Source organism: Crotalus tigris, unplaced genomic scaffold (assembly GCF_016545835.1).
Source record: "Crotalus tigris isolate CLP2741 ecotype Arizona unplaced genomic scaffold, ASM1654583v1 scf7180000017685.4511686, whole genome shotgun sequence".
Classification (NCBI taxonomy): Eukaryota; Metazoa; Chordata; class Lepidosauria; order Squamata; family Viperidae; genus Crotalus; species Crotalus tigris.
This window is the reverse complement of record NW_024096565.1, coordinates 1,207,654-1,226,618: the sequence shown is the minus strand read 5'-3', so window position 1 is coordinate 1,226,618 and position 18,965 is coordinate 1,207,654. Positions and strand designations below refer to the sequence as shown.

General features: G+C 39.2%; 1 protein-coding gene across 3 annotated transcripts in view; it reads right to left on the bottom strand.

Annotated features, from left to right (window-relative positions):
• Positions 1 to 11,292: 11,292 nt before the first annotated feature.
• The window catches only part of GPC6 (glypican 6), an 818,259-nt gene continuing 810,586 nt past the window's right edge, over positions 11,293 to 18,965 (bottom strand). For all 3 annotated transcript variants that reach the window (XM_039337642.1, XM_039337643.1, XM_039337644.1), the window contains one exon: positions 11,293 to 14,627. In XM_039337642.1, coding sequence (XP_039193576.1) covers positions 14,425 to 14,627 — 203 coding nt within the window. In that variant the 3' untranslated portion in view covers positions 11,293 to 14,424. The remainder of the gene's footprint in view (positions 14,628 to 18,965) is intronic.

The following is an 18,965-nucleotide window of genomic DNA, read 5'->3' as shown; positions in this document are numbered from 1 at the left end:
TTGCAGATACAGAACTTTTATTATACACATTAGAAAACTACAACATTACATTACTTTTTGACATAATCGCCTTTCAAATTGAGGCACTTGTCATAATGTTTTAACAAGGTTTGAAATTCCTTCAGCAAAAAAATCTCCCACCTGGGAATGAAGCCACCCTGTAACAGCATCGTGAATCCATTTGGTGTGTTTTGTGCTCCTCAGAAAGGAGTTTTGGTACCCAATGAGCACAGAACTTGCAGTATCCCAAATTTTCTGTCACTATCTCGTACAAAACAGTCCGAGAAACTTAGGGAAAGTGTAAAGAAAGTGTGGATATCGGGAACTGACGGACTTCACGGACCTTTTTGTCAATTTCCTGCACAAGTTCATCGCTGACTACAGATGGGCGGCCACTTCTTGCCTCATCATGCACGTCAGTTCAGCCATCTTTAAACATGCAACACCATTGATGTATGACACCTTCACTCATCACATTTGGTCCATAAACATTACACAATTTGCGATGAATGGCAGCTGCCGAAAGTCTTTTCGCACACAGGAATCGTATTACTGCACGCACTTCCCATTTGGCAGGATTTTCTATGTCAGGGTTCATTTTCAGTAGATCTAGCGGACAAGTCAACTGCAACACAACCTTTTCCTTCCTCTCCTCATTGCCTACTGAACTACTGCGCATGGTGCCATATAACGGGCGTCACTATCCCTGCTTATTTCTTGCACATGCTCAAACAGAGGTTTATTTCCAAATTGCCCTCGTATATTTAAGGAGTAAATAAAGAGGTCACAAAGAGGGACATAAGACTGTCTGTACACCCAAGCTCTAAGGATGTTTTACATCGCCATCATCTAAGATCACTAATCACAGAGCTGCTCAAATCTGACTGCATACCTGCTTAGCTTTTCTGTTATTTTATTATGTATTTACTGCACTGTGTTATAAAGAACACACCTATAACCACTTCTGTGAGAAAAAGCATCAGCATTGTTCCCTTAACTATATTCTCTTGAGTCTACGCATTCATTCATTTTAGAAGCTAATTCCAGGAATAAATCTCAGGACAATCAACCAAAGAGTGAGTGCAGAGAAGAGCAACAAAGATGATTGGGGGGGGGGAGGAGGCTAAAATATGAAGAATGGTTGCAGAACTTGGTTATATCTGGTCGAATAAAGAAAAGGTCTACATGATAGCAATCTTTCAATATTTGAGGGGCTGTCCCAGAGAAGAGGGGGGCAACATATTCTTCAAGGCACCTCAGGGTATGACAAGAAATAAGAGATAGAAACCTATCAAAGAGAGATCCAACTTAGAACTAAGGAGAAATTTCCTGACAATGAGGAAATCAGTGAACAGGTTGTCTTCAGAAGTTGTGGGTGCTCCATCACTAGAGGTGTTTCAAAAGAGATTGGATAGCCATTTGTCTGGAATGGTATAGGGTATCCACTTGAGCAGGAGGTTGGACTAGAAGACCTCTTAGATCCCTTCCAACTCTGTTATTCTGTTCTGTTCTACTCAATGTCAAAACAAAAACAGAAAATGTGTGTTTTACTTGTATTTATCTAGAAATAAATTCTGTGGTGCTTGACAAGACTGTGTAATGTTCTCCAGTCACCAGCTCTAAGCCAGAGATCCATGATGAATGTTGATGCTCAAATCCATTAAAAGCTACTCCTATTATCCACCTTGATATATCAATAACCACCTGAAGGTTCTAAGAGAGGCTGGATTTAGCTGCCAATTCAAAGTTACAGCATGTTAGAAGTCTAAAAAATTCTAGGCAAAGGAGAACGCAAGCCTGCTTAGCTGGCCTAACTTTAAAGAAACTGCAAAAGCATCTTTTGATGTTTGTTTTCAGTGACAGGTGGAATGGAAATTCCAAGTTGTTCCCACCCCCGTAAAAATCAGTCAGAAACTGTGATTTGTTCTTGGCTTCTGATCTGTCTAAAACTAGGAGTCCCAGTTTGGACCTGCCTGGAAAGTTTGGAAGCGGACCCTCCAAAATTACTATAGTATTATATGTTACATCTGAGAAGAAAATTAATTAATTTCAATATTTAAATATTAATAGACCAATTTCATGGGAAGTAATCATATTAATACTAATGAATGAATTTTGATTTAAATTTAAATTGCCTGAAATTCTACTTCAGTGACTTCATTTTTGTCTTGTCACTTTCTCATCTCAGGCACTCACTTTTAGGAAAATGGCTCCAGGCATTTCTTTCAAAAGCCAAATGCAGCCCTTTGTGTTGCCTGAAAGAGCTTAGTCCCACTTGGAGATATAAAAAGTCAAGTCACTGTGAAACCCCAGACACCACTAGTGTGATGCTGGGAGGAATTCTAGATCAGGGTTTCTTAGTTTCAGCAAATTCAAGATCTGTGAACGTCAACTCTCAGCATACATCTAAAAATGGCTGAGATTGAGAAACGCTGTTCTAGATCGTAGGCTATGACTGAACAAGTGCAGGCAGATACATCCTTCTCTGACCTTAAAAACATGAAATTGTCCTATGTTTTACATGTTTATCTTCTCCACTTGTGCGAGGAAGGCGCCTTCTATTTTTGGTCATACTGTATGATTTGTAACCCCATCATCTATGATAGGTTAGATTAAAGGTTGAAAAGCAGCTGCATTCTCTCTCAATTCATAACATCAGCAGTCTCGGAGGGGCCAGTTAAACCAGTGAATTTCCTGCTCGGGCAGCATGGTGGAACGTTGCAGCAATGTTTAGATTTGCAGGGCTTTGAAGCACTCAATCCATGCCACTTGGGCTGATCTGTCATCTTCACCCCAACTTTTCGCTGGGAAAAGTAACTGGCCAGCTGTGTTGCTGAAATTTTTTTCTCCCTGAAACTGGATAGTCATTGACAGCAAGCAGGCAGGAGCAGTATGTGGCAGGAGATAGTAAAGCTCCAACTCTGGCAAGATTTAATGCTCTTCCAATATCTCTTCTTGAGTGGAAATTTCAGGATATTCCATCTGAAAAAAAAAGACTGTCCAGTTGGCAGATCCAGAAAAAGAAACTCCTAGAACATTATTTTACCAAGAGTATAAACTTTACTGAATATGCTATATTGGCACAGACGAAGTGAAACCAGCTCTGGGTTTCCCACGCAAAAGCTAGCATAGTCAATTTCCCCCTTTTCCTATGGGCCGCCCACAGTCCATTATGTCCACCAATCTCTTCTGTTCATGGGAACCAGCCAGCCATGCTAGGACACACTGCTCAATGTGTCCTTGGGTTTGAGCACTGTCTCACAGGAACCGGTGATGCTCAGATGCAATTCCCCCCATCTTTGTATTCCATTTTCTTTGTCAAGCTGCGAAGCGGAATATAGGGGAAAGTGTGAGTCAGTCTTGACCGAAGGAGTTATTGAAACTTCAGGCTTTGTTGCTCTTATTACAAGGATGCCTGGTTACAACTCCCTGTCTAAGCCACTGTGGGAAGTCAGTCCCCCAGATTAGGGGAAGTCAGTCCCCCAGAGAAGGAAATATTAAAAGGGCAGGAAAATATATTTCCTCAAAGGATCTTAAAGAGGCAGAAAAGCATGCCCAGTTTTTCTTAATAGCCCCAAGTCTCCCTTCCACAAGCAGAAACCAGCTCTATAGAAATGCAGATGTAAACCATCAGGAAGGTTGAAGCTAGAAGCTTAGGAAGACAAAACTCATAAAATCTACATACCCCACCCAAACTCTAAGACAGGACATAAAAGGATTAACACAGAGATACCAAAGGACACACTCAGACTCTGGTAAAAAATTCATGCCACAGGAACAACTCCAAACAAAAGGCTCCAGAGCAGTGATTCTCAACCTTTCTAATGCTGTGACCCCATAATACAGTTCCCCATGTTGTGGTGACCCCCAAGTGGGTGTGGCCACCAATAAGAGGGAGTAGGACAGCTAGGGAAAAGGGAAAAAAATGGCGGACAGCATGGTTTGGTGACCCTCGTGAAATGGTCATTCGACCCCAAATGGGGTCCCGACCCACAGGTTGAGAACCACTGCTCCAGAGAGTATAAACAACCCATTCCCTACATGTGCTCACTCTCTTTTCTGCCAGATCCATCTTTCTGTCTGGCTCTCCTCTTCAATAAACTGCAACCTTCTTTCTAAAGCAGTCGCCAGGTTTATTCTCAGCTTGGACTGAACCACGATGAAGACTTTTCTTTCAACACCACCCAAATTCATGTTATTTGCAGATATTATTGTCCAACAGATGTGATGATCTACTCCTGAATGTAAGCTAAGCTTTTCTCTATTATTGCTAAAATGTCTTGTGTTGGGTTTTATAATCAGAAGGTGTTTTCTTCATTTTGAATTTTTTAATGACAATAAAGTTTTACCATTCAAACCGATATTTTGGGAGAAAAAGCATACAACAAAATAACAATCTTTGTTTCCTATCAGATTTCCAGGGAGAAACTGAGCATTAGCATCTTCTCCACTTCTTTCTTGATTTCAGCCTAAACAAATGATAAGCCAGGCATGAGTGCATTTCTTTAAAACTGTAGATTAATGAAGAGAAGTTAAAGTCTATACAGATTCCTATCTTCAAGTTGAAATATAATACTGGGCTGCAAATTAATTTCCTTCTTTCCTTCTTCTCTCACATCCTTCCTTCCGATTTTTTAAAATGTGCATCCTATTTTGAGCCTTCTGCTATCTTCCTGAGAACTATCTAAAATAGTGCCAAAGAGGTATTATGGATGTGTCATTAATATGATACTCAAGCAGCTGGTTCGTAGAACAAACAATCTATACATTGCATTAGACTTTAAAGGGTTTTGTATCCTCTAGTAGTTCTGCTTTAATTTAATGTATTCCATGATTTTTGTAACACTTGGTTTCACCTCCTTACACTCTCCATCAAAATATGCTTGTGCAGGCTGATTAACAAATTAGATTATACATTCTAAGAGAGCTTGTTGTTAATTTAATTGAAACCTAATTGTGACTTCATTAACACCTTCTAATTCCCTGCCCCATTAATACTTAAGGTTATTCAAGATATCAAGCAACTCAAAAAAAAACAAAACAAAACAAAGCATATATTTGAAAGTAAATTCCATCTGGTTCTACAGAACTTGCATCTGTTTCAGAGGCTGGCTGTTCTCTTCTTCTACCCTGGCCCTTTGGAATAGACAACCATTCAGAGATGCAGATGGCTCCTATCCTGATAATGTTCTGAAAGGTGATATTTTCCCAGACCTCAGGACAAGATGGTGGTGGGGGTCCTTGTAAGACTTTTGAATTGTTTTGTATGGATTTTTCCTGGACACCTAGCATTTTTTCTTTGTTTTATGGTTCTGATTTATCATTATGTAAAGCCCTCAAGAGTCAGAGTTGAATCTTTATGTAATTAATGTACTGAAGGAAGGCTAGATGCTGGGTGAAGGTAGGTAGTTATTAAAGGAATGCACCATTTTTGGGATATCTTCGTCCCAAATCAATGAGGATTTATAATTGGATAGTAGTCTGCTATTGTCATCATCTCTAAAAGGTATGAGGAACAGAGTTGGCATTCTGGTGGATAAAAATGAGATTCAGATTGTAATTTTTTGTTAGGCTGCAGGTAGAGATATTTACATGAAAATAAGTCCCGTTAGACCTGATTTAGCAAAGCTTGCACAATTCTTACCGACAAAAAATAGTTATTTATTTAATACTCCCCTCCCCCTGCCATCTAAAAACTTTGCAGTTTACCATGTTATGGCCACCATTTGGAGTACATCGAAAACATGTCTTTATTCTCGCACTGTTTAGTACAAGTGCTGCTTTACAAATACTCCCAAATGATGGCCTTCTAGGTTTCAGATAACATAACTTTGCATAAAACACTATCCATGATGAGACATGATTGGGAAGACCCAAGGTTTAGAACAGGGGTCCTCAACTTTGGCAACTTTAAGACTTGTGGACCTCAACTCCCAGAATTCCTCAGCCAGTAAATCTGGCTGAGGAATTCTGGGAGTTGAAGTCCACAAGTCTTAAAGTTGCCAAGGTTGAATACCCCTGGTCTAGAATATCTTCAGCCAAGATAACACACTGGATAATTTTGATTCTGCCACACAGGATTGTTTTTGTAGGAATAAAATGAAGGGGAATCTCCATATAAACTGGCCTGAGCTCTTGGAGAAAGGACTGTATATCAATCAACCAATCAAATAAAAATAAATAAATATCTATGTCAGCCACTTTATGTTCACTGGGGCTCAGTCCCAGTTTGTGAGTCTGCACCTTTCCTGAGTCCTTTGCAAACAGAGAAGAGTATCGATGCTGGGTGAACAGAATATATGAACAGAATATATATGAACAGAAAAGAAACGCAGGCTGGTTTGGTCTATTAGGACTAAAGCTGTAAAACATGCAAGGCTACTTCTTTTACTCATATCATCTTATGGCACAGTGACTCATAAAGAAAGATTTATAACAAAGGATTGTCTTTATTATAGTTAGCTTTTGGCAATTTGTTTGCACTCAAGTCTTATGACAGTGATGTATGATTCAGCCAGTAGGTATCATAATGACTTCTTAAGTGAAAATGAAAGATCTCCTGCTTATTAGGTGAACCATAAAAAGAAAAAAAAAGTACTAATTCCCTGAACAATTTTGTACTCTTTGAATGAAACTCGTAGCCAAGGCAAAGAGAGCTGTGCAAGCAATCCCATAACTAAACAATATCTTGCTTATGTGTATTTCTACTGACCAACTATGGTTGGGAATGCAGGGAAGTGAGGTTCTTTAGTGCCTAATCATCTGGGGACATTTCCTCTGTGGTACATATGGCCAACTTGTCACAGGCTATGAGAGAAGTATAGGTATATTCCTCTGATTATTGATTAAGAAAAAGAATCTCTTCTCAAAAGGCAACTATATGACTGCCTTCCTCAGCTGTGGAGATGGTCAAGTAGGCTGGGAATTTAAAAAACCCACAGAACATAGAATAACAGGATTGGAAGGGACCTTGGAGGTCTTTAGTCCAACCCCCCTCAGCAGAAATTAATTAATTGAATTGAATTCTCTTGCATCAGAATATGACTAGGTTGGGAAAGGCTAAGCTAGAAAATTGCCCAGTTCTTTAGCTGGGTTCCTTAGAACTTTTTGGCTTTCTCAAATACATTAGAAGCTATTCTAGTTCTTTATTTATTTAATAAAGTGGCAGTGCCACACAGCAATGAGATATAAAGAACTTCAGGCTGGTCTACATTTATTTTCTGTAAGTGTGAATGTGAATAGTCACTGCATGGACAATAGATACCAAAGCCTCTGAAGAAATAAACCTGAGAATTCTCCAACATCTGAGAACCCTGTTGTCAACTCTGCAATGAACCTGGCTAAAACCATCTTGCTTGTTCTAGGTTGCCACAAGAATGGGAGGGGGTGTGGAGTATTTTTGCTAATCTAAACAATTCTGGGTCACATGGGAACCAAGGTCATTCTATCAGTTAGTTTAAAGGGTTGAGTGTTTTGCTAGAAAGCCCGCCAAATTATTCTATTGGGGAACATAGCTGATTGCATAGCACTTGGGTGACTCATCACATACTACATTTAACATTTAAGAATGCGTGGATAATTGACGTGGCAATACCAGGAGATAATAGAATAGAAGACAAAGAATTGAAGGCAATCCCAAAGTATCAAGTTCTGAAAATCAAGATTAAAAGATTATACCAAAAACTGGCCATGGTGGTCCCAGTAGTTACCGGCATGCTGGGTGCCATACCAAAACATCTTGGATAGTACTTAGAAAATCTTACAAAATAATTGACAAAATTCCTATCTGTCAATTACAAAAGGTAAACACAAACTCAGATAAACAACACATGACATATCACACCATGTCATCATTTATTTTACAAAAAGAAAGCCAAAATGGAGAACTAAGTACTAAGTACAACCTTACTATTTCCATACAGTAGATACTGTATGAAGAGGCTAAGAGGCAGCCAGGTGCTGCTAATCAAATGCCCTTGATCAATTGATCATCAGTTACTGTGATACCTCTATAAAAGCCAAAGTTTTAGGATTTTGCCAGTCTCTAGCATAGAAATGTGTGTTAACATAATGCTAACAAGAAAAGACATCAATGATGATCTTAGAGAAGCAACCATTGCTGCCCATCAATCTGGGAAGCGTTATAAGGTCATTTCCAAACAATTTAAAGCCCATAATTTGACTGTCATTTGAAGATTATTCACAAGTGGAAAACATTCTAGACAGTTGCCAATCTTCCCAGGAGTGGATGCCCCAGCAAATTCATCCCAAGATCAGATGGTGCAATGTTCAGAGAAACTGAAAAAAATCCAAGAGTTACATCTCAGATTCTACAGGCCTCAATTAGCATCTTAAATGTTGAAGTTCATGACAGTAAAAGTAGAAAAAGACTGCGGAAGTGTGGTTTATTTGGTAGGATTGCCAGGAGAAAGCCTCTTCTCTCTAAAAGAACAGGCAGCATGATTAGGTTTGCAAAGCTGCAGCTGAATGAATCACAAGACTTCTGGAACATGGTCCTTTGGCTAGAGAAGACCAAAATGAAAAGGCTTGCACAGAGCCACATTTGGTAAACACCAAACATAGCATATTAGCACATAAATATCAATGATCAAGCATGATGGTGGAGGGGTGATGATTTGGGCTTGTTTTGCAACCATAGGATTGGTCACTTTGCAGTCATTGAGTTGACCATGAACTCTTCTGTATACTAAATTATTCTAGAGTCAAATGTGAAGCCATCTGTCTGACAATTAAAGCTCATTGGGTCATTCAACAGAATAATGATCCCAAGCACACCAGCAAATCTACAACAGAATAGCTGAAAAAGAAAAGAATCAAGGTGTTGCAATGAGCCCAGTCAAAGTGAAATGCTGGTGGGGGGGATCTCAACAGAGTTGTGCATAAACAAATGCCCAAAAACCTCAATGAACTGAAGTGATGTTGTAAAGAAGAGTGGGACAAAATTCCCCCACAACAATGTGGCGAGAGACTGATAAAGTCTTACAGAAAACGAATACTTCAAGTTATTCCTGCTAAAGATGGTTCTACAAGCTATTGAATCGTAAGGTGTACTTAGTTTTTAATACACAGCTTCTCCCTTTTGGCTTTCTTTTTGTAAAACAAATGATCATATGGTACAATATGTTATGCGTTATTCATCTGAGGTTGTATCTACCTACTTTTAAGAACTGCTAAGGACCAGATGATTTTTACTATGTCCTGAGGTATAAAACCATAGAATTCAAAGAGGGTATATTTTCTTTTTCACATGACTTATATAGTCAGTGATACATTACACCTCCCTAGGTTCCTAGGGAAGAACACCAGCTAAGAACTGGGAGCTGTGATTTTGCATTGTTGTGTATATAATAATACTGAAGTAAGAATTAACCAGCCATTAACTGGAAATCTTATGTAGGGCTGAAAAAAACTCTTCTGTTGAACCAAGAGACTTTTCATAACTGCTAGATGATGGTCTTGATGGAGCCTGTAGCTTGTGAAAGGGACTAGCAGAGAGCTGAAAACATCTAGTTGATACTAATGTGAGAAGCTACTGAAGTTTTGGGAATTAAAATGATTATTTGGCTGAAAATATAAAAAGAGAGTACCTTATGCCCCAGAAAACTGATTCCTGAATTCCAATATCTTCCTGTTTAAAAAAAGAAGAATCTAAGAATCTTTTTATTTAGGCCAGAGGGGGTGACTAACACATTTTTCTTATGGAAGAAGCAGCATAAATGTTCATTTTAGGAATGTTTATTGCTGTTACTTCTTTAAAATGATAAGGGAAGCTGAAGGTTTACTTTAACACCTGCTGCTATCTTACCACACCCATGGTACCTGTGCAAGACTTCAAATCTGCTACACTGACTAGAGCAAACTTTCTTAAGGAACATTCACTGGAAACCAATTTAAGCGTTGTTTGTTGTACTGGACCATCAAGAAGGGTCTTTGTTTTTTGCATTGTGACCCAACAATATCTTAGTATTTCTGGAATACAATTATTATAAGCCAGGTAAAGAAAAGCACATCAAATAATATAGAATACATGTGTTTAAGAAGCACCAAGTTTTTACATTTTTATTTCCTAATTCTGAAATTCAACACACTTGGTAGATTTAATAGCTCTTTCACATTCCAAGGCAATGTGACATATGAGAAAAAGACAATTTAACCTCTAGGGGGTATTTGACAACCTTGTGCACATCTTACACAAAGCAGTCATGGTACCTACTGTGAAGAAGTAAACAGAGAAATATGAGGGGACAAATTCATTCCTGATTTTAGCTCACATGATAATTCACACAGTCAAGACAATTAAATGGAGACATGCTTTCTGAGTTCCGTGTTATTTAACAACACCTGTCAGCATCAGCTCTGGTTTGGGAGATGGAACTAGGATCATGACTTAGCTCTTGGCATCTTCTTTGGGCTGATCTTACTATTGCTCAGAAACAAATATTTCTTTAGAAAGCTCAGGCTGTGCCTGTTACTCTCAAGTTAAATCAGCCATGGAAAACCAGGCATACAATGAGATCAGAGGTTTTGTTCAAATTTGGGCCAAATCTTTGTTAATGGAGAGACACAACATCCATTTCAGCATAGCTGGACCCTAGCTAAGAAGCATCAGTGACAAGTGAGGACAGAATGGTACTCAAGGGTACAAAGAGTAACCATATAACTGAATAACCACATACAGCTGAGGATCAATCCAAACAGCAGCACTTCCTCATACACCTTCCAGGTGTTCAACCTTAATGTTAAAACAATATAAAAACATGTTTTTTGGACATGTTTAATATGCCTGCTGGGAATCAGAAGAACTACATTTTAGGAGATAATAGCTTGAGGAAGATTCAAGTATATATATTTTTTAAAAATTGGGTAATGTCAGAAAATAAAAAGTATTGCAAGAAATCTTGGAATGTGGAAACTTAATTTGTTCCTTAATCTTGAGAAAAGTGAATGTAGTTAATTAATCAGAGGAGACATCTGATCAGAAAACATCAGTAAATCATTGTACAAATGTGAATAGAGGATGCTACAATGGGCAGGTTAATGGATGACAGTCTTAACACTTTTTTTCCACATTTGTGATTGTTTCATCATAATTGACTTTTAGCATCTTTTAGATCAATGTTTCATAATTTTAAGATCTGTTGACTTCAACTCCTAGACCAGTGGTTCTCAACCTTTCTAATGCCACGACCCCATAATACAGTTCCCCATGTTGTGGTGACCCCCAACCACTTATACATCACCGGGTGCCAGGGGCGTGGCCAAAGAAAAGGGGGGAAAATGGCGGACAGCCTTGTTTGGCGACCCCCGTGAAATGGTCGTTTGACCCCAAATGGGGTCCCAACCCACAGGTTGAGAACCACTGTCCTAGACTTTCACAGTCAGCAGAATTCAAGGCAGTTATGTGATTGACATTTTCTCTCCTAGCACAAGGTCAGTTCACCAATATCTGAGTCTTTGCAAGTGGCTGCTGCTGTCTGAAATCAGAAACTTTGTGTGCCTGATCCTGATTACAACTCAGATGGGAGACCATGATGGCCACAGGACTCACAGGGAAATCATCGACAGCAAAGAAGAGAACTATGGCAAACTATTTCTGTCTTTTTTCCTAGAAAACTTTGTGATGTCCTGCAGTCTAGCTTGACTAGAGGGTACAGCTTTGAAGAGTTAAAAGTCATAGACCGGTAGGAAGGTTTTTGTTCTTTGTATGGCAGGCTGAGCAGAAATCAGCTTTGGATCTACTAATTATTCCCTAGGAGGTTTACAAGAGACTGGTTTCTAATTCCCAAATGTTTGGAATGTAGCAATTACATCGCTCCTCACCTCCGTTATAGATTATATTGCTCAAAGGAAGAGAAGCCTGATGGAACTTAGACTTGAATTTTGAGCGGAAAGGAAATGAGACCAGTACAGTTCTGATTATTTAAATAAATTCCTACTTCAGTTTTCTTGAAATCAAAGTGAATGTCTAAGTGGTTTGGCTTATGGATCTTATGAACAAGCCTGAAGTACGATCATCAGGATCACATAAGAGTAGATTACAATTTCACATCGGATCATGTTATCCAGACGCAACCTGCAGATATTTTAAATCTTTTGCAGTTAATTAACTTTAAAGGAAAGCACATAAGAGTACAATCATCATCACCAAATCAAGCTGTTCTGCATATGTCTGTATCCCACAGATGCATGACTTTGAAGTTAGCTCTGCAAGGGGCTTCCATGGGCAGTTTGTTAAAAAATCAAGATAGTGATTGCAACGGTGTGGTCAACGTCCCTTTTTTACATGCATTGTATATGTGACATCACAAAAAAGCACCCTTGACTCTTTGGACACTTTCCCTGTCCATGTGGAACTTATGCAAACCCTCAAAGATTAGATGACTTTCCAAAATTACTTTGGTTTGATACCTTAACAGGACCGAAGGTGGAAATTATCAAATATATGGGGAATACAGGTAATCCCCATTTAGCAACCACAGCTGAAGCTGGCAATTAAGTGAAGCGTTCACTAAATGAAACTGCAATTGCACTTATGATCTTACGTCAGCTTCCTTTGTTTTTCAGACCTGCTAAGATGATAAATGGGAGGATTAGTTGCAACGTTATTTTTTCATCAGAGTAACAGCAGTTGCTGTACAAGGCAGATACTAAGCAAGAACTACCTGTATTTGAATTGAATTTAATTAACTTATTTTAATGAAAATGTGATTAAAAAGATTTTTTTCACCGCTGGGCTCCGTATATGTCCACCGTGTATGCTGTTCCATGACATCATACTATTCAAAGACCAAATATAAATTGCAGATCTGAAAAAAAAATGATTGCATATTCCTGCTATAAAGAAATGGGCAGAAAGTCTCCTGTTTGACTTTTGCACTTGTCAATAGTGAAAGGATGACATTTACCCAAGCAACACATACGCACAAAAAGCTGGTTGACAAAACATTTTCCCCCTACAAAGATGTGTCAACCCTGAGCTTGTAATTAAGAAGTTAAAATCTGTGATTTTTATATATATATTTATATTTATATTCATATATATAAAAATAGATGGCCATACTAAGACTAAAAAAGTGAAAGAAATTCGGAGTGTCAATACTATATATATTATATATGTATATAGAGAGATATTTGTGTGAGTGCGTGCACTTGTAGGAGTGTCAATAGTATAGCAATAGGATTCCCTTTTGATACAATAAACAATATGAAGAGAGTTGCTTCTATGAAAAGTTAAGATATTGATCCAATTACTATTATTGGCTTCTTTTAAATAGGCCATTCGGGTATGTCAAACAGCACAGGTTCAGAAAATTCTGTTCGAGGTCAAAAGTGAAAGTAAGAAAGAAAGATTACTGTATATCATAAGAGATTCGTGTGTGTGTGGGGGGAAATGGAAGGTTTGTCCAATGTTTTAAATTAAATTCAAGAATTATTAAAAAATTACTGCAGATGGGTGGCGATAGGGGATAAAGGGATCTGCATTGTTAAAATGCCTAGATTGGGGTCCAGCCATGTGATTGAAGCCCCACCCCTTTTTATGTGCAATCCATGAATACGGTAGGCCTCTAAAAAGAAGAGGGGCTTCGATTACATGATCATGGCTGGCATTTTTATTTTTTTGACACCATCCTGCAGATGCCTCATAGGGCACTCCTGTGTCCATGTTGTAACATGGGTCAAACCAATTGCAACAAAAGCCTTAAATGGCAAACAGAAACTGGTGAGAGCAAAGGGACAGGAAGGTACTACTCTCAGAAAATGTCCTATTTTTGCTTGAAACCTGTACGCCAATTCTTCCATTTACAGTTAAGAATAAACATAGTTACACCTGGGTTACAAAAAAACCCCAAAAAACCGACCCCCAACCCCACCAGACGCCAAGATATTCTCTCAGTGACTAACATCATTTTGGTGATTTGAAGTGAAATACAGAAGTGTCCTAGATAAGAGGGCTTGGATTTCCTGTGTGTGGATATGTGCGTGCTTATTATTCGGCCTTGGAATAGCTTTATTTTCAGCATGTTTCTTCTTCCCATTCTTCTTTTTTTTCTAATGGAAAAAAATAAAAATAAAAGCCCATGTCGGGCCCCCTAAATCTCTCCCCCCCTTTCTTTCTGAAGCATAAAAGCAAACAATATTCTGAAAAGTCTTCTAAGAATAAAAGTGTGAGAGAAGAGATCGCTGAGAAGCAGACATTGTGTTCCACAGATGGAAACCAGAAGAGCTTCTTCTAGGCCCCGCCACTCTTTGTGAAAGTGCCAAGGCGGGCAGGGTGCAGGGCTGCTTCTTTCTGGTAGGGTTGGTGGTGTGGTCCATTGTCTGAGGGCATCAGAAAAGGAGCAAACTGGCTGTTCTGCTCTTTTTCAATAGCTAAAAGGCAGTCAGGGCTGACCAGAGCCAGGATTATCTGCAGTGTCTTTGCAGGAGAAAGACCATAAGAAGGAGGAAGCCCGTGAGGATGGATGGGCTGGGCTGGCTGGCTGAAGAGTCCACTTCCCTCCTGTCTGAGTCAATGAGAGGAGTTTCTGTGGTGATGAATTCAAACTCTGTTGGACAAATGTCATCTGTACATCCACTTCCACTACCGGAGCCACTGGTCTCCTCACCTATAGAACCAGGGAGAGAAAGAGAGAAATCAGGGAAGAGCTTCTAAGAACAGCTCAGTTTAGTTTCAAGCTGTACATGGAGAGATGGCTTTCATTGTCTGAGAACTACTGCCTATGGGTCTGAATGCACCACTTGGAGAACCATCAGCTTCCAGGAGGGCTGGTTCAGAATTCCTTTCCATGACTTCATAGCACAATGGTGGCGAACCTATGGCACGCATGCCAGAGGTGGCACTCGGAGCCCTCTCTGTGGGCACACGTGCTATTGGCCCAGCCTTGCCTCCCCCCATGACCCCTTCCTCACCAGCAGCCCCCCTGGAGGAGACTCACCCCTGAGCGTGGCCCACGCGGAATAGCACAGCCAAGGACATGGCAGCCAGGCAGTGTAGACAAGACTCTGCCCTCATGCCCCATCACGCACAGTTGAGGCTGCAGGGTGCGGGCAAAGGGCATGGCCGCCATGGCGCTGCTGGGCTGCCTGGGCAATTTGCGGCGGGCTCTGGAGGCGGTGAGTGGTCCTGCAGGAAGGCAGGGCGGAGGGTAGGGTGGGGGCAGAACAGGGGCGGGGCCAGTTTTGGGGCACTCGGTCTCTAAAAGGTTCGCCATCACTGTCATAGCAGGTCCCACATTGACAATAAGGCAGGGGTGTGGAAGAAGGATCTGCCAGGGTCACAGTGAATCCCACAAAGATACTCTGAAAAAGGCCACAAATTGAAGCAAACATAAGGACCAAATTATTTAATTTGAATTTTTGAAAAATACATATCTGCCTTTTAAGAGACTTCAGTGGGAAAACTGTCAATAAAGTTGCTCTGCTGACACAGATTATCAAATTACCCCATTGAGTGATAGCCGATGAGTTTGGGCCCAAAGAAATAACAGAATTGAAATAGCAAACAGGAAATTGGTAAGCAAATTGCAATCTGGATATTTCCCCAAATGTAGTAAAAGGTATATTAGTGTTTTTATAGGGTGTTCTTAGCCAAATTTACTGAAAAATATTTTTTTCCTCCAGGGGGACTTACTTATCTATTAATATTTCATTTAAAACAAAAATTATTTTGTTTTTGCACATAGGAGGGTTATATATTAAAAAAATTAACACAGTATAATAATGCTGGAAAATGAATAAAATATATAAGTAGAATTAGAATTAGAATTCTTTGTTGGCCAAGTATGATTGGACACACAAGGAATTTGTCTTCGGTGCATAAGTTCTCCGTGTACATATAAGCTATAAGTGATAAATTGTGATCATAGTTATCATAAAAATATATTCATCATTAAATCATAAGATACAACACTTAGTGATAGTCATAGGATACTAAATAAGCAATCAACATAAATTGTACTAGGAAACTAAATAAAACAATATAAATAATAAGATATAAGCAACAAAGTTATAGTCATAAGTAGGTAAGGAGATAGGTAATAGGAAAGATTAGAAGAATAATAGTAATACAGCATTACTAAATAGTTTGACAGTGTTATAGGGAATTAATTGTTTAGCAGAGTGATAGCAAGGGGGGGGGAAACTGTGTCTAGTTGTTCTGGTGTGCAAGTATCAATAACAATAATCCAGCATTCCTCCTAGATGGTAAAATAATGTGAACGTCTCAGGAGGAACAGCTCTGCCCGGATGATGCTTAATGTGTAAGGATTTATTGACCTTGGGCATAGCACAACTTTTTTTTTTTCTCCAAGACGTGGCAGAGCAGCTAGTTTCTGATATTGTACAAAAATAAAAATGCAATGTGTCCATGTATGAGAAAAGAAAGGGAAACTGCTACTATTTTTTTTAAAAAATCCATCTAATACTTGGTATTTATGTACAAGTCAATTCCTATCCACAATATTTCCTAATAAACTAACTTTAATTATTTTTTTTCTACTGCTGCTGAATTTAACCATCCCTAACATATTTAAAATGTAGTTAACTATTCTTTATCTGGTGAGAAGAAAGCTTTTCACTTTTTACCCCATTAATTTTATATAGATGTCTACAGATTCCATCTTAAACCTTTTTGGTAAATCAATATACATCTTTGTACGTCCATGAAACTATTAAAGTATTAAACTATTAAATAATTTTAAATGTGGATGTGTGTGTGTGTGTGTGTGTGTGTGTGTATACCCAATAAATCAATCAATAAACACACATACTTATGTGCTTGTGTATAAAATGAAAAAATAGTAGCATAGTTCCAAAATTATTCTCTCAATGGGAGCTCCTGCAGTTTTAAAAGCCAGCTTTTCAAGAGTTTATTAAAGGTTCATTCTAATACAGAAATTTTCAACAAATCTTTTATGTTAGCAGAAGACAACTGAGAGTTGTGCATTCATCTTTTGCTCTATGGCCTACATCAGGGGTCTTCAAACTTGGCCATTTTATGATTTGTGGACTTCGACTCCCAAAATTCCTCAGCCAGGCATGCTGGCTGAGGAATTCTGGGAGTTGAAGTCCACAAGTCATAAAAGGGCCAAGTTTGAAGACCCCTGGCCTACATATACAGAGTTTTCAGAAGCCAACAAAGGAGTATCCCAACCCTTTGCTTCTCCTGGATTGGGCTTCTCTGCTGTCCCAGTCAAAGATTGCTGGAGCCCCAGACGTGCCATTAGCTTCAGGATGGTAGGTGAGGTAGACAAGACAGCTCTGATTTAAATGTTTCCATGTTTCTGGTTACACACAAGTATCTTAACATGCTTCCAAGCTTCAGGTGAATATGCTTATTGTTCCCTTGCACTTCTTCCTTCTAAATGGATTAGAATCTTTGCAAGCAGGAAGGTCCACAGGGCTTAGACATGCAGTGATATCCTTCACTGTCATTTTTCCAGGCATGGGAAATCAGAGGGTTTCACTTCACCTCTCAAATATCCCGAATAATCGTACAGAGGTATTTGCAGCTACACTGTATGAAATGCTTTATCTCAAGTGACAGGAAAAACAATAAAATGAAAGTTAGGTGGAATTATCAAAATGTATTATATTATATCTTAACAGCTCAAGAGAATAGTAGTTAGCACAGAGAAGGAAAACAAAATCCTGCTAAATTTCAACCTGAGGATCGGGTCATTAATTTAGAGCTGCAAGTAGATTTACCAGCTCTATTTAGACCAGGGGTCTCCAACCTGTGTGCTGCAGCCTGGCCACCAGATTGTGGGAATGGCTGGTAAGTGCGTGCACTCCCCTCACACTAGCGCCACTATGCAGGTGCTAGAGCCCCCATTTGCGCATGAGCGCTAATGCTGCCATTGTGGGTGCACCTGTTTGTGCCTGCACGCACGCACGCACGCACACACACATTTCCTTCTCCTCCCTGTCCCTCCGGGCTGCCAACCTAGAAAGGTTGGGGAGCTTTGATTTAGATATATGTTCCTAAGCCACTCTGCACACTTCATCCAACCAGCCAGATATTTTAGTTGCAGAACAATTCCAAAATGCAGAAGGACCTTATCTTTGGCCAGATTCAATGCTTTCCCAATAGCTGCAATTGAAAGGAGATACCAAAAGATCCTCTTTGATTAGAGTCCATGCAGTGGAGGAATTATTGAAAGAATGGAACACATTATTTTGTACTGTCCTCTTTATGCAGATGCTTATCAGGAATTATTATCTCTAATGGAAAGTTGTTTTCCTGGAACAGAAAATCAGGAGGATACACCAGCAGAAGGATTGTCTGGTGGAAGAACAGCTGGGGCCTACACTCTGGACTGAACCCTTTGCCTGCTGCTACTAAAGAGTCATGACAGGGGTTTTCAAGACAAGTGTAGAGTTAAGCAGCATCAACACAGGGCTGGATCAACCTGTGAGGGAGAAGCAGGGTGGCCAGCGAGGACCTCTCTTTATTTATTTATTAAATGTTTTATTGGGTTTTATAAGGATCAGAAAGGGATGGGATCAATAGGGGTATAGGAAAGGGTAAACGCAAGGGAATTGGGGGTGGGTACAACAAAAAATCCATGCTTAACAAGCAAGTTACCGTCCAGGTACCAAAATCAAATAAGCATCACTTATATAGTACTAAACAATTATAATAAACTGGGTTAACAATAACCATAAGAATAAAAGATATAAATAATATTCATCTTACTAAATAACCATAATTAATAAAATAGTAATAAGTTATAATCACTAATGCTTAGAAACACATTCAATCAAATTAATTTCAAAATCTTTTCTCATTCTATCGTATTGCTAACCACTGATAAATTTTTCCCATGTTTTAAAGTAGATAGAGTCTTCTTTCTCTTCGATCTCTAAAGTTAATCTATCCATTTCTGCACATTCTAAAATTTTAGTAATTATAGTCTGATCAGATGGTAAATCTTCATTTTTTT